The sequence below is a fragment of the Mustelus asterias genome, chromosome 8 (genome assembly GCF_964213995.1).
Source record: "Mustelus asterias chromosome 8, sMusAst1.hap1.1, whole genome shotgun sequence".
NCBI classification, from domain to species: domain Eukaryota; kingdom Metazoa; phylum Chordata; class Chondrichthyes; order Carcharhiniformes; family Triakidae; genus Mustelus; species Mustelus asterias.
Window position 1 is genome coordinate 19,181,040 of NC_135808.1, and position 27,756 is coordinate 19,208,795.

General features: G+C 42.7%; 1 protein-coding gene across 5 annotated transcripts; it reads left to right on the forward strand.

Annotated features, from left to right (window-relative positions):
• The first annotated feature begins 267 nt into the window (after positions 1 to 267).
• ppp1r10 (protein phosphatase 1, regulatory subunit 10) lies at positions 268 to 27,258 on the forward strand. Of its 5 annotated transcripts, none has more exons than XM_078217480.1 (19): positions 268 to 357; positions 6,582 to 6,700; positions 7,845 to 7,931; positions 8,851 to 8,986; positions 10,333 to 10,384; positions 10,727 to 10,807; positions 11,657 to 11,860; positions 12,606 to 12,705; positions 14,296 to 14,405; positions 15,145 to 15,245; positions 15,971 to 16,115; positions 17,242 to 17,424; positions 17,993 to 18,239; positions 21,130 to 21,205; positions 22,177 to 22,377; positions 22,903 to 22,999; positions 24,975 to 25,085; positions 25,189 to 25,425; positions 26,360 to 27,258. In XM_078217480.1, exons 2-19 carry the CDS (start codon positions 6,594 to 6,596, stop codon positions 26,467 to 26,469), a joined length of 2,385 nt encoding a protein of 794 aa, XP_078073606.1. In that variant the 5' UTR covers positions 268 to 357; positions 6,582 to 6,593; the 3' UTR covers positions 26,470 to 27,258. The 5 variants fall into 5 exon arrangements, with proteins under 5 accessions (XP_078073606.1, XP_078073602.1, XP_078073603.1 ...); XM_078217476.1 differs by lacking the exon at positions 268 to 357 and adding an exon at positions 1,915 to 1,985; XM_078217477.1 differs by lacking the exon at positions 268 to 357 and adding an exon at positions 1,915 to 1,985 and having other exon boundaries at positions 11,660 to 11,860.
• Positions 27,259 to 27,756: the final 498 nt, after the last annotated feature.

A 27,756-nucleotide genomic window follows, 5' to 3' on the forward strand; every position in this document is an offset into this window, starting at 1 on the left:
AATCCTTTTTATAACCACGTCTTTTTTTCTATTCCCGCCCCCCCCCCCCCCCAAGTTGAAGTTTTTTGACCCCCCCCCCCGACTTGAATGGAGACTTGTTAGCCAAACTCCCCACCATCGCCAGCTATGCGGAGCTCCAGCGTGTCGGAAAATTAATTGCTTTTCTTTCTCCCCTACCCGATCTTCAAGCAATCCTCGATCTGTTTTTTGTAAATGTCCAATTCATTGTGTGCTTTTTTTGAAGAACTTGATTGATGCCTGGCTGGGTGCGTCGCCGCTGTCGCTATTGTACTTTTGAAAGCAAAACTGAATTTAAGCGGTTTAAAGAATTATTCGATCGGTTTATTACCGGGGAATGTAGGTTTGTTTTAAAGGCATCAATCAACTTCTCAATCACATCGATTTATAATTTTGTGATGGAGAAAGTACCTGTACCCATGTTACCACTGAGCCGGGCCGTATGTAAATGGATGCAGGCCATACTTAATGATCACTGTCTTCCATAATAGGTACATAATTCTTTGCAGCGAGCATCTTCATATGGAAAGCGTTAACTTTTCATATAGGAGTTAAGTGCCCATGCCTGCACGCTATTGTACTGTTTAGTTTCCCAGCACAGTAGGGCTGATGAATAGGGGTTGGTGAAGCTAAAACATCCTGCACTTTAAAAAAAACATCACAGGGACAGCCACATGCAAACTGGTAAGCAAACCTTTCTGACCTTAATTGCATTTCACGACTTCATTGCTTTCTTGAACGAGTGTAATGTTTGCCATTTTGCAAAAATCCATGGTGAAAATATTCGATGCATGCAAAAGAGGCTTTGTCGACATTGTTCCAGTGAACCACACAAGAACTTGTTTCACGGTCAATTTTCATGCCTGAATTATCCATTGGTCGCCACGTCTTCCATATGTCGGTAGAATTAATTTGGGAAGTATAATTAAAATTTCAAATTCGTAGTTCTATTTTTAAATTGCTTTTGAGTAACATTTTTCTCCACCTTGAGTAGCGCCTGAGGTTTCTGGTAGCAATTGTAAATTACTTTGGAGTGGCGGGGTTATGTTTGAAATTTAATCTCAATGAGTTAACAGCCCTGTGGGTCAACGTGCCGCGCTGCACTTGCCCGAATTTTGCAGTGTAAACTCAACACGTTGATCGGCATTCGATTCAGTTTTTAACTCGGACTTTTTTCTCTTTTCCCTTAGTGTATTAAGAAATGACGTCAGTGCCCCCGACCGTGGGGCAAATTTCCTTCGCTCCCTTCCCCCGCCCCCATGTCACACTTTATTCTAAAAGTGGTCAGGGGTACTGCAGATTCAGTTGGAAGGGCAGTATAAAGAGTTTTGATTTCTAATGCGAAGATGATATTCGCAGCCGGTGTTAGCTCTGGGTAAAGTAGCGATCAAGCCCTGCTATTACTATATACATAAAGGGAGGTAGGTCAAGCGTGCAACACTTAGTGCGTTTTTGGAGGTAAGAACTTTAGACCAAAGCCCACGCAGCCAAGATAACTTTGGTATCTTGCTGACATCTTAAGATCTACACACCAATCAAATAAATTGATCTTTGCATTGTTCCCCACGAGCCTGGCCCAGTGGTAACATGTTCAGTGATACTTAATGCATTTGTGAAAATGTCCCTGGTTATCTAAATGATAAATTAGACCTTTGTATACATGTAGAATTCCGTTGTACTGATGTACTATAATGCACTTTTACTGGGTGGGTATGGAATGAAAAATGTATGTAATATATAAACTGGTTTCTTGCTGCACTGTCTGCTATACCTGATCTATGTGCAGTATGTCACAGGAAACCAGTGTTTGATCTTTGCAATGAAAAACTCAAACTGATCCCTGAGCAGTTTTCCAGCAATTGGGTGACATGCTGATTTTGGGGTTGCCCTCTTTAGGAGTCGAGTTTAGTACTTTTGGGGGAATTGAATCCTGTATAATTTAAGCACTACTGCACCATATGATAAAGGTAGGTGGCATGTAACCCAAATAGCCATTTGAGCACAAGCATTTGTCCACAAACGGTAACTCTTGTGAATTAGCCACTTAGAACACACCATCCTGCCTGAAGAACTCCAATGAATTCAATTTTTACCTACACCAGCTCACTGCAATAGCTAATGTAATTACTGTTTATTCCAAATAATACTTAAGTACCAAATCGCCATTAATGTTGGTGTGCTGTTTGGCATCAATTATATTGGGAGCACTATACAAATCTGCACTGAATGCCTAAGCAGGTTGCTGAGGTTCTTGACAGCTTTTGGGAGTAACAAATTTCAACCGTAATCAATAAATGATTAACTATGGGGTTATATATACCTTGGGTTCTTTGAGTTAGGCTTTTTTGAAACACCATCTGTTCAGCCTAAAATAAGGTGCAAACATCATTTGCCCTACTGTAGCAGGTTGTAAGGCTTTTCCCTTTGCCTTGTTCAATGCCATGTATTTTCTGAAGCTTCCTGTTTCAGGTTACAGATAGTTAACCGGAAGCTGAGTTTTTCTAGTTTTAGAATAAAACTTAGGAATGGGCTTCGTCGATGAAGACTTCTAACATTCTTGATGGCTCAAATAATTTATAATTTGGGTAGCCATTATGGTTTTTAATTTGGTTAATTAACCCCATCTTCTCCATTGACTATTCTGTCTAAAGATTTACTTAGTTTAGACATTTGCTGCAGGTTTCAGCATATTTTGACTCTCCCACTATTGGTGAAGCTTAATTAACCCTTTTGGTACTGATGCTTCTAGTTTTGGAAAGATGCTGCTGGTCTTAACACCCACAAAGCAATTATTCCTTGCCCTCTAATTTGGGTTTATGGTTGTGGGAGAAGCAGATTGAATTTAGGATAGTAATGGGAATCATTCTGCAAGCTGTGGTCTTGACATTAAGTAGGCTTGTTCCTAAACTAGCTTTATGGGATTATATAACAAATCTGTAAAGGTTTGTTGGATATTTTTGCCTAAAATGATGGGTTTCTGCCAGAGCTCTTCAGTGTGACAACGATGCCCAAAATAAATCTGCACTCTGCGTGTTATTTCTGATCCTTCTGTCCCTGTAATAGTTTTCACACTAGCCAACTCTGTTTGAATTTTATGAATCTGAAGTTCTGGAAAGATTCATATTCTTGGCTCTTGTCCAAACCACCAATCTTTACGTATACGTACAATGGCATTCAACCCACAAGGGAAGTTATTTTTAGTTCAGTACTGTCAATTTTGTAGCTTAAACTAACCAAGCACTTTGGAACTGTTCAGAGTACAAACAGGCACTAAAGTGCTGGACACTGCCACAAACAACTTCATTGCAAATAAATCTGCACAGCTAACACCATTACCACTTACAATTAATGCAGGCATGTCATAAGCTTTGCATACCCATGCTTCTTTCTCATTGGTAACAATTTCAAATAATCCAATTCCCACTTTAATCTTGAATAATTGTAGACATAGAGCTACTAGAAATTACAAGATAAAATTGAACAGCTTACTGTAGAGTAAGAGCTGCTACAGCAGCTTTCAAAGAAAAAATGCTGTACAAGGCTGATTATTTCTGAGAAGCACATTAAATAGGAAATATTGGTAATAATTACCAGTGAAGCCAATTAACATGGGTCTATAGGTAGTGTAACTAATTTTATCTGGGATGAGGGCAGTGGGATATCTAGAGTCCCCCTAGGGAGTGTTTAATATCATCCCCCAATGGTACTGGTTTAACTGCCAGAGGGTATTCCATTCAGAGCACTGAAGCATGTGCTTAACTTTTGTGCAGCTAATTTCAATTGGCTTCCCATTGCTTTTGTAAGCAAGTTTTGATCTGGTCCTCTGCCCACTTGCACGATGGTTGGAAGGTGTAGTTGTGCTTTGAGCTCTGCATGACTGGGCCTCCCAAGGAATCCAGAACACTGGCCCTGAACTATCTGCGTCCTTTGGAGAGAGTGGTTTGGGCACCACACTTGACAAACATTTTATAGAATGATCAGACAAACTGTCTTGAGTACCTGAGTACCACCTCAGGACATGCAGTGTGTCTATAAAACAAGTTATGCTAATTTAGCCAAAATATTTAAATAACTGGCTGTCTTTGTAAACAGTATTGCAGAGCTTTTTTGGGGGCACAATACAATTTGTAACATAGTAAGGACATTGAATTGAACACTCGGTTACTGCTCCGATCAGTACTGCAATTTTTTTTAACTGATTAACTTTTCCATGATCCTGGTAGCAATACCACAGAAACTGCTTTATGAACTGATCATGACTTAGCATTTACTTCAGGCCATGAACATTTTTAACTTGCAGGTGCATGTTAATAAATCATTATAGACCAAGATGCAGAAGCTGTACACAGGTATCCCCTTAATGAGAATGATGCAGCCAGATTTTCAACCTTTCAAACGTGTTTAATCATCTTTTCCTCCCCCTTTGTCTCCCAGACTGTGGACCTTTGCTGAGCAGGCAGCTGGAGATCCGCACAACTGACTCTCTACCCAGCTGGTGCTGAAATGCAGGCCGTCACTCATGACTCTTCCCATTCCCTTGTTATCTGTTCTCACTTTTCCTGGCCTGAGTGAGGTGGGAGAGGATTCAGCAAGATCTGCAACACTGCACAGAGGCCAGGTTAAATAGAGTCTGGAACCAGACGGCTGAAGCTCTGGCACAATGTGACAGGCTATTCCACCCCACTACATTCCGTCAGTGGCTTTTCACACTGCTTTTTAGGGGGCATGATGACTAAATATATTGAAGCACTTGTTTAAAGCATGCTCCGCCCACCTGGCTGCTGCACAACATAACTTTGCCCATGAATGATTACAGATGCACTGACCATGTTCCCCAGTGACTGCTACTGTATCTGTGTTTTGCCCCCTCCCTGGCACTGATTTGTTTGCTGCTTCACATGGCTAGAAGCAAAAGCTAAATTTCAGTATAATTTATACCTTGCCTGAATACTGCCTGTAGATTAATTGGCTTCCTTTGGGCATTTCATATGTTTGGTGTAGACTCCAGTAGCTGCCTGATTCAGCAGGTTGGGGTTTCCTTAGGAATGGATAGGGCTCTTTCTAAGGCATGCTTCTTCCCTTGTGCACTCCCTCCCCAAAAAAAGAGATTTGTTCCTTTTGAGTCAGAGTCAGCAAAGCAGAAGGTTTTGGTCACAATGCTCCAGCTGTGGCACATTCTTATTCACACAATATAACTGATCTAATTTTGAATTTTTGAAGATGCGAAATATCACTGGGCCTTTGAGGTAACATTCTGTTGCAGTGACCTAGACCATTGGCTAATGCTGTATTTATATGAAAACAGCTATTAAAAATAACGTTTGAACTTTCTAATCCAGCACCAACTATTGTAAGCACTTGGAGTCCTGCTCGAAGCCATTAACAATGTTACAAAGTGGCAACATATGAGTGCCTTCTGATGCAAAACCATACACAATTCTTTGCTACTGGTGACTTTTTTAAACTTCAACTGCTACCTCCCACAAGCCGGGCCAAGTAAATACTTCTGCAACTTTTTTAAAGCAGGAACGTTTTGTACTGACTCAACTACCTACTTTTTTATTTTATGGAAAATTGTACCTTGTTGAACAGCAGGCAGTCTTAGTTTGAAGGCCAGCAGCTTCCTAATGGAATATTGGCCTAAATAGGAAATTTATAGCATAGTTGAGCCAGGATGAATTGTGACACACAGTCCACACCTATTTTCTGGAATTCACTTTGAGATGCAGAATTCAAGAATTTGTCTTGAGGTGGGGGGGAAGATAGTATTAAATAATGCTAACTTGGATGCTGTGCCTCCAACTTGCACTAAATGGTTTTACCGTAGATGTTTAACTGAAATAGTGTAGTGTTTAGGGTACAAGTCTAGAAAAAAGCCACTTTATCCAAGTAATGTACACTCATCGTCATAGATACATGGCAGTAAGCTAGTAATCAGCACATCACGCCACTAGAATACTCACAGGGCTGTGTTCCACTTGTTTTTTTAATGTTTTCTGACATAAGTGAGCTGAAGGCTCCAATTTATTGTATCCTCTTAATTTAGGCCAAGTAAATTGATTTCTCAACTACTGGGTTATGCCTGAATGTGGGAGTTTGAAATGCATAAGCCAGTCTGTTGAAAGCAGGGAACATCTTTATACTGCTAAGTGTAATGGCCTATGCTGTCTTGGACAAATGCAAGGAAGCTTGCGTTTTACATTGTACATGGAGGAAGAGCAAGTGCAGGAAGTTTGTGTGTTAGTGACCTGCCATTTTGTACATTTTATAAATGGTGCCAGTCATATCAGCAAAGTATAATTTCACTTGCAGAACTAGTTCAGTGATTTTTATTTTAACATTTGGGAGGGAAGGGATGAACAAGACCGTTTAGGAAAGTGCATTCTTTGCCTTGCCAATTCAGATGTACAAGTAAGCAGTGCAGAAAGGTTGCAGACTGGGACTGTGCAATATTGATCCAATAAATAAAAGGTTCTAATCAAATATTTTTCCATGACTGCAATTTTAGCCAAAGGGGGAAAGAATAAAAACAACTGACATCTTCTATATCTCTTCTTTTGAAGGTAATTGATACAATGGGTTCGGGGCCTGTAGATCCAAAAGAACTCCTGATAGGGTTGGAGTGCCTCCTTGGTAAAGATGGGGAAATTAAAAGTGGTGATGGTGTCATTAGAATTTACAGGTAATCCTTCACTCTTCCATGCAATTATATGCACAAAACACACCCACAAACACCATGTATCCTCCCCATTGTCCTCAGTTCATTACTTTTTTAAAAGAATTGAATCATATGCGACAGGGTTTGCTGTGGATATATTGATTAAGTAAATCTTGGCACTTTATCATGCAAAATGCTGAAAAGGTGTGTTCAGATGTTCTATCTGCTCTGTACCCTTTCCATGGAAGGCCATTACCTTGTCAGCTTTTTATCGCTACATTAATGGTATTTGAGCACCTCTGAATGTGGGGCACCCTTGTTGAAGCACGTGCCTACACTGTTCAGAGGCAGAGGAACGTGGTACATGTTTTTGAGACTACAACCTCTTTTTTGGTTTCTGATGTGCACTTTGGTGCCTTTCTCACATAGCTACCCTGATGACTGTCCCATGAGCTATTCAACTGTGCCCAATGCTGTGCGCACCATACATGTACAGTGGATACTATCCAGTGATTCTGGTCGGGTAGCAGTCACGCACAGGAACCCAACTGATATTTTAACAAACTACAATTGATTATGGGGAACTACACTTCCAGCTTTAAACTGGAATGTAACTAACTTTCCTTCATATTAAAGTTTAATTTATATAGTGTACATGAGTTTACTTATTCTATAAACCCCCTTTCCCCCCACACACTCCACCCGATTTGATATGTTTCATCCTAAATGTCAATGAAATGACGAGTTCTTGCCCTTTAATGGGCATTCGAGAGCAATTCAAATGTAACTCACTGGATGGGAATCCCTTGGGATCAGGTGGAGCTCTTTGTTTTTGCTCTTGCCCAATATTATCTTCAGTAGAGAGGAAAATTGAACCGATGTAAAATTAGCATTCCCTGCCAGTTTCTCACGGTTGGATTCAGGTTAGTTTATTTGATCAGTGTATTTCTCTCATAATCTTCCCATGTTTAATTAAATCTTGAGGCTCCATTTGACGATCAAAGTTATGCTTTATGTTTAATTCATTTCTCTTCTAGTCCCAGCCCCCTTCCAATCTGTCTGTCTCTTAAAACATATTTTCTCATACTGAGTATATATCTGCAACATATGCCCTTCACTTCCAGTCCAAAGATTATCGCTAATTCTCTTCACTATTTTTGATTTTTAGGTTAATGAAGGATGCAAAAAAGCTTGTAAGCAGATGCATGTACTTGAACATCCTGCTGCAGACTAGATCGGAGGATATTTTGAATCAGTAAGGCTGCTAGTTTCTAACTTCCATAAATGTCCTTGGCTTTTTGACTATTCTCCCTTTCAATAATTCTTTAACATGGTGCTGTGTGACTCGAGACCCATAGTGTAAGCTATCACCCAACGTTTAGGACCCTGCTCACTCACCATTTTGTTCAAAATTATAATAAGTCTGGTAAATTGTGATAAATGGGGAAAGTCACAGGATTTGTTCTTGGTTTCAACTAGATCCATTCTGCTTACTGTAGATATGACCCTCCAGTTTGGATCCAGAGTTCTGTTTTCTGTCTATTTCCTATCATGGACTCATCTTTGTGCTTCTCAAATCCTTGTGACTGCACTGAGTTTTGAATAGATGGAGCCCCTGAAATAGAGTCACTCTGAAAATTCCTACTAGGGCAAATGGACAGTGGCTCGTGTACATGCGGGTGATTGCAAAAAGAGTAATTGTGCTGGCCAGTTTGAAACAACCAGGTCAGGGTATTTCGGTTTGTTTTATTTCTGATGCACTCACTCCACTGGGTCAGCAGATTGTGGGTTCAGGAACTAAAGTGCTCGAGTGTGAAGTTTAGGTTAGCACCCCCAATGCAATACTGAGTGACCATGCTATGTGATTGAGAGCACTGTTTTGGGTGAGAATGGTAGTCCATTGTCAATTTCAAATTGCTTTTAAATCAGAAAATGGCAGGTTCTGAAAAGGAGTAACCAAATAGTGAAGGACCTTGATTATCATGACCTCCCAATCTTCAAATATGCCGTCTGAAATGCTAACCTATTTATATTTTCCTTGGCTGTTCACTGACTTGCTATGTATTGCAGCTACTTTGTCTTAATGGGCAGTCTCTAAATATCTGAAATGTATTGTTTGTGGATGTGTGAACGTTAGAGTTTGGTGTCTTATCTGTCTATTTCTTTGTTTGAAGGTTCATCGGTGTTGGCGGCTACAAGCTGCTGAATAACTGGCTGGCCTATTCCAAATCTACTAGCAATGTGCCATTGTTACAGCAGATTCTGCTGGCTCTGCAGCTGCTGCCACTTACTGTGGACCATCTGAAACAAGTAAGTAAAATGCTGAGAAAATGATACAATCTTGTGGGCGGGACTTGCCTTCAGTGACAAAGTCCTTAGTCTGGAGGACACTAAGGTTAGTGTTTTGCAACTCAACTGGGAAACGGGCATGAAAAAATGTTCCAGCCTTGCATGGAAATAATGAGGGACTTAACTTGATAGCGAGAATAGGAGACATTGTTTCCATTGGAAATTGCAGGAAGGACCTTCATAACCAATGGACGCAAATTTCAAATGATTGGTAAAAACCAGGGAGCAGATGAGAATTTTCTCGACATTGAAAGGATGGTGGAAGCTGGATCACTCGCAACTTTCAAAAAGGGAGATTTTGTGTATACATCTACAACTTGAAAATGAAAAAAAATGTACAGTCATGGGGGAAGAGCAGTGAGATTAATTAAATAGCCCTTTCAAATAGTATAATGGACTGAATTGCCTCCCTCTTTGCATAATTCTAAACATGGGATCTGGAGCATTTTTTCTTACACCTATTCCACACTGGTGTCATGAGGGCTATAATTTCATGCTTTTTCTCTGAATTCCTAGTGCTTCTTACATTTATGTCTTTTTTTGCTTTTCTCCACAAGCCTCTTTGGACATTTTTTCATTCAATGTGTATCTTGGTTCCCTACATCCTGTTCATAGAATCCCCACAAGGCAGAAAGAGACCCTTCAGCCCATCAAGTGCACTGACTCTCCAACAGAGCATCTTACCCAGGACCACCACCACCGTATCCTGTAACCCCACACATTTACCCCACTAATCTCCTAAACTACTAAGGGGCAATTTAGCATGGCCAATCCACCTAACCTGCACATCTTTGGAGTGTGGGAGGAAACCGGAGGAAACCCACGCAGACACTGGGAGAACGTGCAGACTCTATGCAGACAGTGACCCAAGGCCAGAATTGAACCCGGGTCCCTGGTGCTGTGAGGCAGCAGTGCTAACCACTGTGCCACCCTGTTGTAAAATGTTTTATTGAAAGTGCATCATCATTTTTTTCCCCATTTTCTTTGCCCCCCAACAATATTTTCCCTTCTCTGCTGAAGGCTCTTACTTGAGTTCCACCCATCTTCCTTGAATGGTCACCTTGCATAAATCTAACAGACCTTTGGTCTTGATAAAATATCACAGTTGCACCAAATTTTGTTCACACTTGATAACTATCTGGGGTGGGCAAATGTTGCTGACTTGGTTTTAGGAATGGGATGGGCATGGTGTTACAAATGGTACATTTTTAACATTTGTGGGAGAAGGGGTTTCCAGAAAGCAAGAGTTAATTGTTAAATCTGATTAGCAAGTGTATCTGTTTTACCTGAGCCTGTTTCTATTACAGAATAACACAGCCAAGATAGTGAAACAGTTAAGCAAGAGCTTTGATGATGAAGGTTAGTTGTAATGTGTACTATCTGCATCCAGTTTAAGGAACTAAAGTTGTGCTTCTTTAGCCAACAAGGACACTTAAATATATTGAGTGTGTGTATTTATACCTCTGGTTGAGAGGAAGTAACAAATAATTTGGTTTTTATGAAGTGTTGCTGGAAGTTAATTTCAATCTGCCTTGCTGCTGAGTGATTAATTTTCCGTTCTTCAGCCCAATTCCAATTCTTTGTAATTCAGCTGTTTGCTTTTGTGAAGAGGCTGTTGTTTAAATAGTGACAGTCAATGTTGCTTGACCTGAAAGTGGTCATTATGATTTTTCATAGTTCCTTTATGGATTTATGTTTCAGAACTCAGGAAGCTGGCTCAAGTTCTTGTCAACCATTGGATGACTGTAATTCGATCTCAGAGCACAGGTCCTGGCGCACAAGGTACAGTTTGATTATTTGTGTTGAATTGATTTGTATTGGTTCCTGGAAATCCAATATCTGACATAACTTGTCTTCCTTCATAACATTATAGTGAATGCTGTTTTGTTTTAATCAGTAGTCAACTATCTTTAATGTTCAAAATCCCCAAATTAGTTTTACTGCCCAACCCCTAAGACATTTCTGCAACAGTGGTCTGCTCTGGGCACAACTCTGCTGAAACATTACTTTCTAAAAGAACATGAGTATACCTTCTTACTGTGCACATGGGCCATTCTGTCTCTAAAGCACAAATTCTTTTAAGTGACCACTGGTTGAATCACTATTCAAGTTGCACATCAAACTTTGGCTTTAAATCAAGTAGGGTCAAGCAAGAGGCAGCATACATTCCGTCTTTTGCATCTTCTACTAGTTGAGCTTTTTGGTGCAGTGGCAATGCTGCCATTTTAAGCACAGTAAATTTGAGCTGGCACTTATAATAGATGTGCTGTTTTTAAGAGATTTAAGTATCTATTTTTGTACCAATAAATGTAATTGAGAATGTGTAACCTGAGATTTGCCTGTAAAGTAACTTGTCACAATCACCAATCAGTAAAGTTTTTAGATATTTGGCAGCTGTCTGCTGTCCATGATCTGTGGGAGATGTTTGTTTCTCCTGTTGTTGGATCTATACCAATAAACAGAAGTGAGGTGAAGCTGATATTCTGGTGCAGTGCAGTCCCTTGTGTACATTTCTTCTGTCTAAAATGAAGCTTGATTTGGGTAGTGAAAAAATGTTGTCTAATGTTAAACCCCCTGATTTTTGGAAGTAAAGAGCTTGATGGGTGACTTTTTGGTGTTTTCTTTTTAAAGTAGATAAACAGCCAGAGAGGAAAAAGCGGAAAGATGACAAGAAGGATGAAGGCAAAGTTCGAGCACCAGTTTCTGAGCGAGTCCCAGATCCAAAATCGGATCTCCGAGTGGAGACAAAGGAAGAGGAAACGCTGGAGAAGAAAAAAGAGAAGCCCAAATCATTACGGACAACAGCGCCCAGTCACGCCAAGTTCAGGTCAACAGGTGGGTATCCCAGTGATGGTGGTTACACTTGTCGTGCACACACTTCCCATAAGCACTCATTGTCCCATCCTGAATACTACTTGGAGAATCCTTTTTTTTTACCTTTTCTAATGTTACAATAGAATCCCCACAATGCAGAAAGAGGCTATCTGGCCCATCGAGTCTGCACCGACTCTTCAAAAGAGTATACCCTCAGCCCTATCTCGCATTTAGCATGGCCAATCCACCTAACCTGCACATTTTTGGACTGTGGGAGGAAACTGGAGCACCCAGAGAAAATCCATGGGGACAACGTGCAAACTGCATACAGACAATCCGCCGAGTCTGGAATTGAACCCAGGTCCCTGCACTGTGAAGCAGCAGTGGTAACCACTCTGCCACCGTGCTGCCATTCTTTTTCTTATTTTATTCTTCACACTCTGCTTAGTCCCATGCTAGATGGCGTACTTTTTCCTGACCATTGGAGCAAATAAGTGTTGAGGCTGTTTTGTGCATTTTTATTTTACCGCAAGATCATGTTGGAACAGTTACGTTAGGCTTAATCTAGTAAGAGATGCTTGATCTTTTTGGTTGTGACCTTGAAGAAATAAGAAGACATCACCCATCTCTGCAAATGGGAAGAATTGCACATCTGGCTTTTTGTGGTTTGACTTACTTTAAAGATGGTTACTGTTGCCAAGTAGTAACTCCCTCACTTCTGTTCATTGTAATGTGACATTGACCTTCTTCCTAACTCTCTTTGAAGGCCTGGAGATGGAGGTTCCTGTTCTGCCAAAAAAGAATTACACTGGTCCAGTAATTTCCGACAAGTATAACATCAAGCAAGCGCCTCTGAAAAGACCAAGGTAAGATCACTTTGTAATGAGCAGCATCTTCCCGTGTATCACTAGAGGCTGCAGAGTGGTGGGGTAGCACCTGTAGCCACAGTATGCAATCGGACACTTCAGGGAGTTGTATATGCATACAAGAGAAAAATGCAGCAACGAGTGATGTTCAGAGTATGACTATTAGTGCTCGTGTGAATATTGGCTTAATGCTGCATAATTCAAAACCTAGATTGTATACCTCCAATTGGATTTCAGTCTGTAACCCTTGGACTGCTGTGTCAAGACTAAACTATGTCTTGTGGTTGAGCTCAGGTAGCTGTGGTTCTCATTCCTTGCTTTGCTAGGCTACTGTCCTCCATTTAGAAACATAGAATAGTAGAGAGAGACCATTTAACCCCTTGCCAGCTGTTTTCAGCTTAGACCCACTCCCTGCCCTTTACATTTAGCTCTGCAAATGTCCTTCATCAGGTGCTCCTGTAGTTCCTATTTAACAGCCATGATTAAGTCATGCTTCACCATACACCTGAGCAGTGAATTTCAGATCCTAACCGTGTTGCACATTTCCTTGTGTTACCAGTAGTTCTTTTGCTTTCACCTTGTATCAGTGTCCTCTGATTCTCAATCTTCTTGCCAAGCGGAGCAGTTTCTCCATCTACACTGCCTACTCCCCTCGTGGTTTTGAACTGCTCTATAAAATTTACCCTCTACCTTCCTTTTCCAACCTACGCACACAACTGAAGTCTGCCATCTATGGAACCATTCTCCTACACCTCTTCTGCATGCACTGTGTCTAAAATTCACCTTTCCAAAGTGTGGTGCCCAGAATTGGACACACTACTCCAGTGTGCACTATCTTTATCATGGTTTCCTTGCTTTTATACTCCATGCCTCTATTTATAAAGCCCAGGATCTTGTATGCTTAATTAACCACTTTCTTAACCTGTGCAAGTATATATTATACATATATACACCAGCAGGTCGGTCTGGTCCCACTCTCCTTTTAGAATTGTATCTGTTTTTTATTGCCTCTATCACTTCACACCTCTGTATTGAATGTCATCTGTCATGTATCCATTCATTCCACCAGCCTGTCTATGCTTCTTTCAAGTCACACTGTTTTCCTCAGTCCACGGTACTTGCAAGTTTTGTTGTCTGCAGATTTTGAAAATGTGCCATGTGCACATTAGATATGAAGATGCTGGTGGTGGACTGGGGTGGGCACAGTAAGAAGTCTCACGACACCAGGTTAAAGTCCAACAAGTTTATTTGGAATCACGAGCTCGCGGAGTGCTGCTGATGAAGGAGCAGCACTCTGAAAGCTCGTGATTCCAAGTAAACCTGTTGGACTTTAACCTGGTGTTGTGAGACTTCTGTCTGTGCCACCCTAGACTAGAACATCAATGTATATGAAGGAAAGCAGTGATCCTAGTACTGAACCTTGGAGCACCCAATTGTATACTGACCACCAGTCTGAAAAACTGGCATTCCCTCTTACCATTTCCTGTCACTGAGCTAACTTTGTATCCCTTACTGCCATGTTTAGTTTTACGAGTAAACTATAAACCTCTCCATGTAACTGATGATTAATACCTTTTTGTTGATCCTTAGCCCATCTCTAATGAGTAGCGCTGCACCACACGTGGAGAAGAAGTACAAACCACTGAACGTGACGCCCAACACTACCAAGGAAATCAAAGTCAAAATCATTCCTCCCCAGCGTAAGTAAAACTATACTGGAACTTGGCCCCCTCACGTTTTTTTTGTTTGCTTCTCATCTGAAAAATGAATGCAGTTCAATTTGCACTAAGTGTGCACAACTTGCTGAATCAGATTTGAGCTCAAGCAAAAGCTCAGCGGCCTCCTTGCAATCGGGTCCTCCCTGTGATCATGTCCTCTGGTTATAATGTGCACAAGAATGGGTGCTTCGGTTAACTTCTCTCGTTCCTATCTTCTCCCCACCTCTGCTCATGGAGGCTGATGCCTGAAGTCCCAGTAAGACATGAAAGCACAATTGGTTGCATTTGCTCATAGATCATAGAATCCCTACAGTACAGAAGACCATTCAGCTCATCGAGTCTGCACTGACAACAATCCCACCCAGGCCCTATCCATGTAACCCCATGTATTTACCCTGCTAATTCCCCTGACACTAAGGGGCAATTTAGCATGAGCACATATAGTCTTTGGACTGTGGGAGGAAACCGGAGTATCCGGAGGAAACCCTCCAGACGTGGGGAATGTGCAAACTCCAAACAGACTGTCACCCGTGGCCGGAATTGAACCTGGGTCCCTGGCACTGTGAGATAGCAGTGGTAACCACTATGCCACCCTATGTCACTTTTGCCCCTAGTTGCTGAGGAGTGTTTGGTGAGAGTTGGTCCCTAGATCGTGTTGAGGACAGAATGTTTGCTTTTGGTGGTTTAACTGTATCCTGTCATTTTACTCTGTTTTCTTCAGCTATTGAAAGCACTGGTTTTCTGGAGGCACTCAACTCTGCACCAGTACACGGACTAAAAATCAAGAAGAAGAAGAAGATCACGTCCCCAACCAGCGTCAAGGTACTAAGAGACAAGACTGTGCATGCAGCTGCTTGTCTTGTATTTGAATTGAGGACATATCATTCAGGCTGCATAGGTCGTTTTTTTAAGAAAAGGCTCTTGGTAATGCTAGTGGGGTGGGGGGGTTGTGATGATGGTTAGAAACAAAATTCTATGTTTTTGAATTTCACTTGTTTTTATTTTGGAAGTTGGTGTGCTATGAAATAGCCTGTAAAATGGAAGAAAGGCCAAAGGTTCTAAAATTGGCTTGTTGAAATCTGATACTTAAAAAGACGTTGTCTAAAAGTTCTCCGTCTGTGGGAGTGGGTGCGGCATGGTTGTAGGTCACTTAAATTTTCTTTGCAAACCAACATTGTCAAGGAAGTGGGACACCTCTCTTTGGAGAGGGGTATTTAAAGTGATCAAACTGAAGTTTAAGATTGTGAAATTAAATGTGCATAGTTGTATATTTACAGTTGTACAAGGCAGCTTATTCACAGGTAAAGGTTTAGAGTAACAGAGCACACAGATAAAGTTGGGAAAGAAAATTCAGTTGCAACATTATTACTCAAGTATAGGAATTCCTGTGGAAAAATTAAAGTGTAAAAGTGGTGTTGAGGAATTTGGGTGAGATTTCTTGAGAGAGTGCTTGTGTAATCAATTTATGCGAATGTTATTCCTTCATATTCTAAAATCTAGTTTCTGACTCTCTGGTTTTTCTTTTTAACACTTCCCCGTTCCCTCAGTCCAATCCTTTTGATCAAAAGGCCAGTCCTGAACAGGTCAGCACCAAGCCTGCTTCTCCAGAAGTTGCTGTCTCCGAGCCCATGGAAGTGGAGAGACCTGGTACGCCTGTGCCACTGGAGGAGGTGCCTGAGCCCATGGAGATGAGTAAGTCCAGTAGTGATTTGCACAGTGCTTTTGAAATGTTTTCAATATATGGTGATTGATGATCCCTGATGGTAGACTGTGTTGCACTTCAGATCCCAACTGTGAGCTCTGCCTCCTGTATCTTTGCGCTGTTGGCAGCGCTGAGCCCCTCTGGCAATTGAATCTATGCCCTTGCTGGCATCCAGTGACTGCAGGAGGAGCAGATTTCATTTTTTTGTTAGCCAAAAGGAAATCTTCATCACCAAGATACTATATAGGATTTACAGCACAGAAACAGGCTGGTCCACGCTAGTGTTTAAAACTCCACCTGAGCTTTCTCCTACCCTACTTTATATTGTTCTCAAACAAACAACAAAGAAAATTATAGCACAGGAACAGGCCCTTCAGCCCTCCAAGCCTGCACCGACTATGCTGCCCATCTAAACTAAAACCCCCTACCCTTCCGGGGACCATATTCCTCTATTTCCATCCTAGTTATGTATTTGTCAAGACACCCCTTAAAAGTCACTATCGTATCTGCTTCCACTACCTCCACTGGCAGCGAATTCCAGGCACACCCACTATCCTCTGTGTTGAAAAAAAAACATGCCTTGTACATCTTTAAACCTTGCCCCTCGCACCTTAAACTTATGCCCCCCAATAATTGACTCAAATTGAGTGGAGGATTGACCTTTCTCCCCCTCGTACTTGTTTAGCTTCCCCTTAAAGCCATCTATGCAATCTGCCTCAGCCACATCCTGCGGCAGTGAATTCCACTCTGGATGAGAAATTTCTACTGAATCACTGACTGGATTTATGTGACCATCTTGTATTGAGCCTGGTTTTTAGATGTGAGTTTTGACTTGGCGTTGTTCTGAATGTTTTAACATTAGGGTTAGGAGCTGTGGAACCTTGGTATACCTGTTCGCTTTCTTCCCTCCGAGGCTCAGGGTTTCTCCTGAGCACGGGTATAGGGAAAGTCAAGTAGAAAGTGGTATTTTTTTGCTCTGTTCCCAAGATCCGTTGCTCAGGTGCCTCCCACTCTTCCAACTGAGGAGTTCAAATTGCTGTTTAATAATTGCAGTGAGTGAACAGGTGTCTGTTGCCAATCTGGGTAACATAGATGTGTTTCTCTTCAAACTTGCAGCTGTTGAAGAGGATACTACTACAGTGGCTGCAACTGCGACAGTGGCTGAGCCCTCTCCCCCAGAGGCAGTGCCTGAAACACCCAAGCTGACGAGAAAAGGGAAGAAAAGAAAGACTGTGTCATGGCGCGAAGAATCTAAGCTGCGAGAATACTTCTACTTTGAATTGGATGAAACGGAGCGAGGTGAGATTTCTGCTTGCAAGCACGCGTGGCTGGTGGGGGCTGCTTTCCCTTAAAATGGTCTCTCTTATTTGACAGTCAATCAGTCCCAGCTTAGGCAATGTAAAGTCCCCCCACTGTTACCTTAATGATCAGAGGTAAATTCTATAATGGGTGCTGTTTTGAAGCTAGTTTTCTACCTATGGACTGAAGATCTGGATTGGCACTTGAGCCTTGTTAATTTAAACTCCTTTGTTATTTGATTTGCTGCTGTTTTTATTTTCCTCGCTCCATTCTGGTTCGTAAAGATTTTCCCGCCTCGATCAACGTTCCTCAGGCTCCACCTCAGCCACTAACATATTACTTTGCTTTTCATTCCCCCAATACATGATCCCTGCTTGTGTTGAATCACTCTTGAGGAAGTGCTTCCTTGCATGGGATCAGTCTTGCGCTTCCCTTGCTCTTTGATTTTCCCCATTTGAGTTAAACTTGTGTTTGATAGAGTTGAATAAGCACTTTCCTGCCATACTTTTGTTTTTGTCGGGTTGTCTTGTTTGTTTTTTTTTCATGACCCAAACTGTTTTCTTTTCAGTCAACGTGAACAAGATCAAAGACTTTGGTGAAGCCGCCAAGCGGGAAATGATGATGGATCGGCAGGCATTTGAGAATGCTCGCAGGTTGAGCCATGACACCATGGAGGAAAAGATCCCTTGGACTTGCCCAGTTTTAATCGATTTGGGTCCACAGCTAGCAGAAAGGGGGAGTAACAGTCAGGAGAAATATATTCAGGAGGAGCGAGAGAAGGGGATCTTACAGGAAATCTTCCTCTCCAAAGATTGGTATGTCCTTGCTATATAATCCCTTTCCTCCCACCCCACTCCTGTTCTTAACCAAAAAACCTCTCAGCTGGTAGGAAGTGAAGTTTACAGTGTAGCTGTAGTGGGGTAGTCACTTGATCGCAGTGGTTAGCAGCAAAAACAGAGTCCCAAGTGTAATGTAAAAGCACAGATCACATGGGAAGATTGCCTTGGCTTGAACAGGTTGAGCTCATCTGAGCTGTTCCTCTATCAGTGGACAATTTCCTTCCAGGCCTATGGCAATGTGTGCCGACACGATTGGGGTGGGGCAGTATAAAGAACAAAGAACAATACAGCACAGGAACAGGCCCTTCGGCCCTCCAAGCCCGCACCGCTCCCTGGTCCAAACTAGATCATTCTTTTGTATCCCTCCATTCCCACTCCATTCATGTGGCTATCTAGATAAGTCTTAAACGTTCCCAGTGTGTCCGCCTCCACCACCTTGCCTGGCAGCGCATTCCAGGCCCCCACCACCCTCTGTGTAAAATACGTCCTTCTGATATCCGTGTTAAACCCCCCCGCCCCCCCCACCTTGAACCTATGACCCCTCGTGAACGTCACCACCGATCTGGGAAAAAGCTTCCCACCGTCCACCCTATCTATGCCTTTCATAATTTTATACACCTCTATTTGGTCACCCCTCATCCTCCGTCTTTCCAGGGAGAACAACCCCAGTTTACCCAATCTCTCCTCATAACTAAGCCCTTCCATACCAGGCAACATCCTGGTAAACCTCCTCTGCACTCTCTCTAAAGCCTCCACGTCCTTCCGGTAGTGTGGCGACCAGAACTGGATGCAGTATTCCAAATGCGGCCGAACCAACGTTCTATACAACTGCAACATCAGACCCCAACTTTTATACTCTATGCCCCGTCCTATAAAGGCAAGCATGCCATATGCCTTATTCACTACCTTCTCCACCTGTGACGTCACCTTCAAGGATCTGTGGACTTGCACACCCAGGTCCCTCTGCGTATCTACACTCTTTATGGTTCTGCCATTTATCGTATAGCTCCCCCTATGTTAGTTCTACCAAAATGCATCACTTCGCATTCATCTGGATTGAACTCCATCTGCCATTTCTTTGCCCAAATTTCCACCCTATCTATATCCTGCTGTAGCCTCTGACAATGTTCCCCACTATCTGCAAGTCCAGCCATTTTCGTGTCGTCCGCAAACTTACTGACCACCCCAGTTACACGTTCTTCCAGATCGTTCATATAAATCACGAACAGCAGAGGTCCCAATACAGAGCCCTGAGGAACACCACTAGTCACAGGCATCCAGCCGGAAAAAGACCCTTCCACTACCACCCTCCGTCTTCTGTGACCAAGCCAGTTCTCCACCCATCTAGCCACCTCCCCCTTTATCCCATGAGATCCAACCTTTTGTACCAACCTACCATGAGGGACTTTGTCAAATGCTTTACTAAAGTCCATATAGATGACATCCACGGCCCTTCCCTCGTCAACCATTCTGGTCACTTCTTCAAAAAACTCCACCAGGTTAGTGAGGCATGACCTCCCTCTCACAAAACCATGTTGACTATCGTTAATGAGTTTATTCCTTTCTAAATGCGCATACATCCTATCTCTAAGAATCTTCTCCAACAACTTCCCGACCACGGACGTCAAGCTCACCGGCCTATAATTACCCGGGTTATCCTTCCTACCCTTCTTAAATAACGGGACCACATTAGCTATCCTCCAGTCCTCTGGGACCTCACCTGTGTCCAGTGACGAGACAAAGATTTGCGACAGAGGCCCAGCGATTTCATCTCTCGTCTCTCTGAGCAGCCTGGGATAGATTCCATCAGGCCCTGGGGCTTTGTCAGTCTTTATATTCCCTAATAAACCTAACACTATAAATAGGTGGATGTGTGAGGAAAACCAAGGAGATAGATTTTGCAAGTTGGAAAGAGGAACAAATGTACATGACCAATAAGTAGGCTATAGTACAGTTAATGCTGTGCTTAAGACCCTGTGTTGTGGGGCTCTTGGTATTTGGTCGATTTGAACACCTTTGCTTCATACAGAAAGGGATTTTCACAGTAACTTCATTGCAGTGTTAATGTAAGCCTACTTGTGACACTAAGAAATACATTTTAAGAAGGGTGGCAATTGGCTGATTGTGCCTATGCCAGCTCTTTAGAAGAACTATTCAGTTAGTCTCAGTGCACTCCCCACCCCCAGGTTTTTTCCTTCCATAGCCCTGCAAAGTTTTCCTATACAAGTGTCCAATTCCTTTTGGAAAGTTTTGTTACTGAACCTGCTTTTTCAAACAGTGCACACCAAGGTCACGATAACTCGCTACGTTAAATTTCTCCCATCTACCTCTGCTGTTGCTTTCTTGTCAATTACCTTTAATCTGTGATCTTCCTCTGGCCAGTGGATGATATCTCCTTGTTTACTCTGTCAAAGCCCTTCATGCTTTTGAATATCGCTATTGAATTTCCCATTCTCTTTATCTCTAAGTGATGATGCCTTATCCCTTGTACCATGCTAATAAATTTCCTCTGTGCACGATCAGCAAAAGAAATTGATATCTAGTATGCATATGGCATAAAACAGACACCCATTGTGCTTTTAAAGTACTACGTGCTGGTGTAGATGTCACCTTGTTTCTCAAATAGGTAGCTGGATTCCAAAGAGCCCTGCCAATATTTAACCTTGTTGACTAATTAGCATGTCCACTTCTTCAGAAGTAAAATGCGAGTTCATACTTGAGATTGGGTCATTCAGATATATTTAACCAAGATGCGGATTTAAAAATAAATAAATGTAGTTTTTAAAAATGTATTATCTGTATTCATTTACCTAATGCGCTTATGTTTTTTTCCTTGCTGACATTCTACTTGTATTTGAATTCTCAGTGTTCCAGAGAGCCCGCACGAACCTGACGCAGAGTCTTATGAAACAATTCCACCCAAGATCATTCCTTTGGATGATGTAAGTTTCCTCTGGACCCTGGTTCAGTTAAAGCAGTGGAAAGTTGCTTCCTTTGTGTTGTCTACTGTGCTGGGGGAGTTTCAATCCATACAAAAGACATTAATCTTGCGGGTTTTTTTCTAATCTTGTGTTTATTGTCTTAAATCGGTAGCACAGAGGGAAGCTATTCAGTCCATGTTTCTGTGCCATCACTATGATTAAGCTGTCCAATTAGTGCCACGCTCCTTTTTGCTCTTTCCTCATTGCTCAGCAATTTTCCCATTTTTAAGTGTTTATCCAATTCCCATTTGAACGTTCCTGTTGGATCTGCTCCCATTGCCCTGGTTAATCAGCTTTAATATTGCTTATTTCAGCCATATACATATTTTTATTTATAAATCCTGAAAAATTGAGTTTTTTGAGCCATGTTCCATTGTAGTCTGCTGAGTTAGGCTGGAATTGGCCTGATATAAGACAAAGCTAGGAATGGGTATAAATGGAATTTGGTTCACGTATGTACGCTCTCCTCCGCCCAGTGAATCAGTCATTACGGCACAGAAGGAGGCCACTTAGCCCATCAAGTCCATACCAGCTATCTACCGAGTAATATTCCCTTGCTCTATCCTCGTATCAAATTTCCTTTTGAGATTTCCATCACCCTGTTGGGTAGTAAGTTCATTCCCCCTTGCTGCATTTAAAACAAAATCATTCTCCAATCCTACATCTCTTGATTAAAATAAGTTTGCATCCCCTGATCCTGTATGATTGGCTAATGGGAACAGATTTATTGTGGTCAAATAGAAAACTGATGTATAAAAACTGTTTGCTTGGGTAAGCCCTACAGTAAAGATACCATGGAACTGTGTGCACACACAGACAGTGACGGAGAACGGCCTGTAAGGAAGAATAAATGCTCATTGGTGGTAGAATCAATGCAATTTAACACCTATTGAAACCTTGCCTTCACAATGCTATTTTATTTTTGTCCCCAGGAGAATGGCACAGAGGACTCCTCGTATGAGGAGCCATTGCCAACAGTTGCTGCTTCTCAGTCGCCAGATGGTTCAGGAAGCTCCAAACTGCCGCCAGTGCTGGCCAACCTGATAGGCAGTATGGGCATGGTGAAAGCCCAGCAGCCTGGGTCAAATGCCAATCCCAGCATCAATGTCCAGGAGTTGCTGACCTCCCTCATGGTAAGTAAGGACAGTGGTCAAACTTTTTACACTTAAAGTACATATCTTAAACCCCAGCTTTGATCTGGTAACGATGTGCAGTTTCAACCCATCTTGGTACATTTTTGAAATATTTAACTTGATTATCTGAAAGTTGATGCTTTAGTTAGCACTCACCATACTGTACTGATCGAGTGGTTGTGCTGGATTGGTAACATTTTCATCTCTGGGTTACAAGATATAGGTTCAACCTCTACTCCCAACTCTTGCCTCCCAGTTGACATTCCAGTACACCACTAGGAATGTGCTGCTGCATTGCTAATGATCCAGATATTTTGGATTATTGTTAGATTCCATGGTGCGCTTTGAGAAATAGTTGGTGTCCTAATCATCCCTCCATCTAAGTTTGGCCATCCAAATGGTTGTGTGGCAAGTAACTTATTTTGTGAAATCGATGTTGTCACCCAAGGTGCTGGCTGAAATGTGTAAATAAAGGTGATTATTCGCTGATTGGACCTGTGAGTTAACCTATTTTCTCTCTTTCAGAGTAATCAAAAGCCCATTGAGGAGCTAGTCAAACAGCCAGAGTTTTCCGATAAAATCAAACAGCTGCTTGGACCACTGCAGAACCAAGTCCCCCCAGGTACCCAAGTTTATAAAGTAAATTTGTCCTATCTGTGCGGGTGAGCTAAGTGTGTTTCCCACCTCAAGATTGCTGCATAGACTGTTAGGTATTGAAAATCTTGCTCAGCTTAGTAATGCCTCAGTTACCTGCTGACCAGGTAGGTAATGTACAGGGGACCATCTGTGTCACGGAGTCCCAGGATTTAATCCCTGATCTCTGCTTGCGTTAACTGACCTCAATGGGTATTCTCAAATTGTCACCTAGGTTAGACCAGAAGAAATTTCCCTCTGTTTCTGGAAATTATCTGGTGATTTCTGCTAGAAAGTGGATCAATGGGGTCACAAATGGGCTTGTCTGTGCTGCTTTCTGTGGTTCAATAGCTAGCTGTCATTCATTGTTTCTGCTCACAAAGGATAAATGGGCCTTTAGGCAAGAGATAGTAGAGTGGCTGCTGTTTGAGAATCAAAGTGCAAAAGCATTGTCTTCACAAGGGCCGGAAAGAGGGGGAATATTCCATACTGGAACGCTGGGTGGATTTCCATTGTCCAAGATGGATGGATGCTCTGAATTCCCTATGGTTAAATTCAAAGGTTTCTGTGGAACTTTACCTTTTGACCTGTCAGGTTTCCCTGAGCAACCAGCACTGGCACAAGAGGGGTTTTATCCTCTTGCCAACTGCAACCACTGCAAAACTGCATACTGGATCAACAACCAGGAAGTTGAATTAACAACAGTACTGTAACTTCAGTAACTCTGGGTACTAACTGAGAGAGTTCAACTCTGATAATGTGGAAGGAGGCCATTTAGCCCCCCAAGTCTGTTCTGCTATTTATTAGTCATAAGTAAGCTTACATTAACACTGCAATGAAGTCACTGTGAAATTCCCCTAGTCACCACACACCAGCGCCTGTTTGGGTCAATGCAACTAATCTAGTAGAACGTGGCTAATCGATGCCTTAACCTTGCTTATTTATTATAGGCTGAGTAACTCTTCCCAGTCACTCAGTACTGAGAAATTATTAAAGCAAGTTTATCTTCTCCCTTTCCTTGCATAGCATTTACAACAAGTTGACGCAAAGGGTTACCAGATTAGTTTTAATCCATCCCCACAGTAGATGTAGCTATGGTGTACCTGAATCCTTCGAGCAGTTCCCCTGGAGAAGTGAGCTGCTTTGGCCCTTATCCCTCAAGGGATAGGCATTGGTGTTTGTTCACCATAAAGCACCTCCCACCCTTCCATCTCACCCTGTCTTTTTTTCCACTGGTCTATCTATATCTGCAATTCACCTGAACCACTCTGTATGGTAGAGTTCCATACTGGGTAAGAGGATTCTCCTGAGTGCCTTATTGGATTTTGTTGGTGACTGTTTTAATTTTAAAAATAAAGTTTATTTATTAGTCACAAGTAGACTTACATTAACACTGCAATGAAGTCACTGTGAAAATTCCCTAATTTTGATTAAATTAATACATATTCTGTACCTTACTATTGAACCCTCACCCCTCAGTTGTCTTTTTGAGAAGAATTTATGCTGCATTTGCTGGCAGTGGAACTTGCATTACTAGTAAGGTGTATTCGACCAAGACACCAGTTTGCTCATCAGCTGGCAACACTGGATCATGTTTTATGGTCTGATTGTCCCCCAGCACATTTCCCCAAGTGGCCTGTATACTTGTATCAGAAGGCTATTTAACTGAGGGAGAAATGTTTGGAGCGGATCCTAAACGTCCCCTGACAGCCATTCGTTTCCCACATAGGAATCTAGCTAATCCCTCCATAAAGACTTGCGGGGTTTCTTCCAACTCCATGAACAACTACAGAGTTTTTACTTGTGTTCCTACCTAAATGACCACTGCTGATTGTGGTCTGACGCTCTTCCAGGTTACCAGTACAAATCCTCTTAGCCTGTTAATGCAGATGTTAACCTATTACGCGTGTGCCTCCCACTTTTGTGTGTACTAATGCTCTGTCTCCCTCTCTGTTTCTCCACAGGTCAGCGAATGGCAGGCCCCCCACCAGCAGTGAATGGCTTCCCTCCTAACCAAAATAATGTGCCTCACTTCCATCCGAGTGGCCCTACACCACCAGGAGGACCTTTCCCAGGTACAGAAATGGTTCTCTTTCTGTGAGCTGCCATCTTGTTTAACCTAAATGTGCACTTGGTTGAAGTGGTCTAACTGCGAGACCTTTTTTTGTTTCCGCTCAGCTCCACACGGTCCAGGTGGTCCGAGGATGATGGGCCCCCCTCATCAAAGGGATGGCTATTGGGACCAGCCAAACGACAACATGAGGGGCAACCCGCATGGCATGCGTGGAGGCCCCTACCAGCGTGGCCGAGGGCGCAGCGGCGACCAAAACTTTCGAGGCCGCAGTGGCAGAGGTCACCCCCACGGGGGAGGAAGGGGAGGACATGGCAACGGAATGGGTGGCAACCACGGCGGAGGTAGGTGGGCAGGTGGAATTGATGTCTGGTGACTAAGAGTTGCTTTTGTAGAGATTCAAGAAGATGATGTGCCACAGGTCGACATGACAATTTGTAGCTCCCCTTGTGCCACGATGATTGTCGTGTTCATCCATCTTTCTGGAAGTGCAGAATCAAAGCCAGGACAGCCCCAGCTTTGATCTCAGCTAAGAGGACATTTCTACCTCCACACTTACAGTTCAACACACATTTTCCCCTGTCTGCGATCAATTTAGTAAGGAGTCTCACAACACCAGGTTAAAGTCCAACAGGTTTATTTGGTAGCACAAACCTGGTGTTGTGAGACTTCTTACTGTGTTTACCCTAGCCCAACGCCGGCATCTCCACATCATGTGATCAATTTGCCAGGTTTCTCCTGCCAATCACTAACCAGTATTTCCTGCTGTATGTGGATATTTGGGTGACAATGTGACCAGGCTGGAGATTTCCATGTTTGAATATCCTGCTTGCATTCATCTGTGCTGACGGGGAAATGGCTATTCCTATAAGAGTCCACACCATTGGGTGGAGGTGAGAGCTGAACGTTGCTCTCCTGCCCATAGTCTGCTCAACCACACACACACACACACCCCACCCCCCCCCCCCCCCAAACGGCAAATAACCTTTCACAATATTGCTCCTACTGAGACTGACTACAGAGAATTGTCATGACTGAAAGTCCCCAGAGTAGATGCTAGGAGCATGTTGTCTTAGCACCTTCTCTAAAGCAATTGGGATGGGCAGCAACGCTGTCGTTGCCCACAACACCCATGTAGCAAAGTTTGTAATTGGGAGGTGATGTGAGAATTTGTATTCAACCCTTTTTTTAAAAAGGGTGATGGGGGAGGATTGGACTGAACTGGCATCGAATACGCTGTCTAACCATCTTGTCTTCTCTCTCTCCCCCTTCAAACAGACATGTCGAACAGACCCATGTGCCGGCATTTCATGATGAAGGGCAGTTGCCGCTACGAGAGCAACTGTGCCTTCTATCACCCTGGGGTGAACGGCCCCCCACTGCCCTGAAATCCAAAATGATCCGGTTTAAGAAGTAACGGAGGAAGAATTAACGTTGGCTGAGGAGAATGGAAGTATGGTCTGGCTGGGCCAGACACGCTAATTCCTGCGGAGATTCCTGACATCCCAGAGTGAGCAGGCCTCCCTCTATCCTGTGGAAAGTTTGAACAGTTCACTGCTGTATTACAGACGAGCAGGACCCTGCCTGGGTCTCCCATCACGGTCTACATAGGCTTCTAAATAATGGAACTGAAATGACATTAGGCTTGGGATTTAGACCACTACAATGTTGTGCTGTTGCTCAGATACTGAGCCCAGCTGCCAGTTTATTCCTGCTCCTTCGTGTACCCCTACCCCTATTTTTGTTTGCCTCTGTGAGGCTTATTAAGGCAGCTTGAGATGCAGATGAACTTCGAAGAGGAAAAAGGAACTGCTTTTCTCAATAAGGCTGCACTCTCTATACTTTTGCCAGGATGAAAAATAAACAAGACTGTCCTCTTCCCATTTAGTCATTGCAACATGTGATGAAGGGGGGTGGGGAGGAGGGGGGGGGGGGAGGTGGTGGGATGAACAGCTCTTGCGTGTGGTCTGCTGAAGATTTAGGACATACCTGCCCTCCCTCCCTTAGTCCACTGATCTGCTTGTATTGGAAACAGCGCAGAGGGACATCCACACCTTAGACTAGGCAACTACTGAACAATTCTACCTCTGCATTAAAAAAAGATATCGGTCAACTATTTCAATACTGTATTCAACACCCAACTGAACCCGCTGCCCCTGTATCATGTCAAGACTTTATTTTCCAATGAAGGAGAAAATGTGCTGAAATTGGAACTTGCTTCAATGTTTTCCAGAGATCTTTTATGGAAGTTCCCTTGAAATCTTTTCCTATTAATTCCCAACCTCCTGTTCCTTTATTCTCATCTTCCCCCCCCCCCCCCCGCCTTTCCCATTATCCTTTCCATAACAAAAGTGCTGATACCTTTTCAGTTGCCCTTTTTGGTGTACAGTAGCTGAAATATTTTCCAACTATTTTTGTAAATATCTATTTTGTAATAAATGCTCAGCATTTAGCTGATGGGTGTAGGGGAGGGGGTGCAGTGTCTAAGGGTGATGTTTCTGACTCTTCGTCTGGCCAAGTGCGTAGTTTAGGTCAATCCTAAGTTAAGTGCTTGCCGCATTCTTTCCCTCTTGCCCCTGCCTTGCTTAAACTTGTCAAACCCATGGCAAATTTCCCATCAAACCTGTATCAAGGTCCAGCATTCTAGTCTGGTTGTATTTGCGCTGTGACATAAT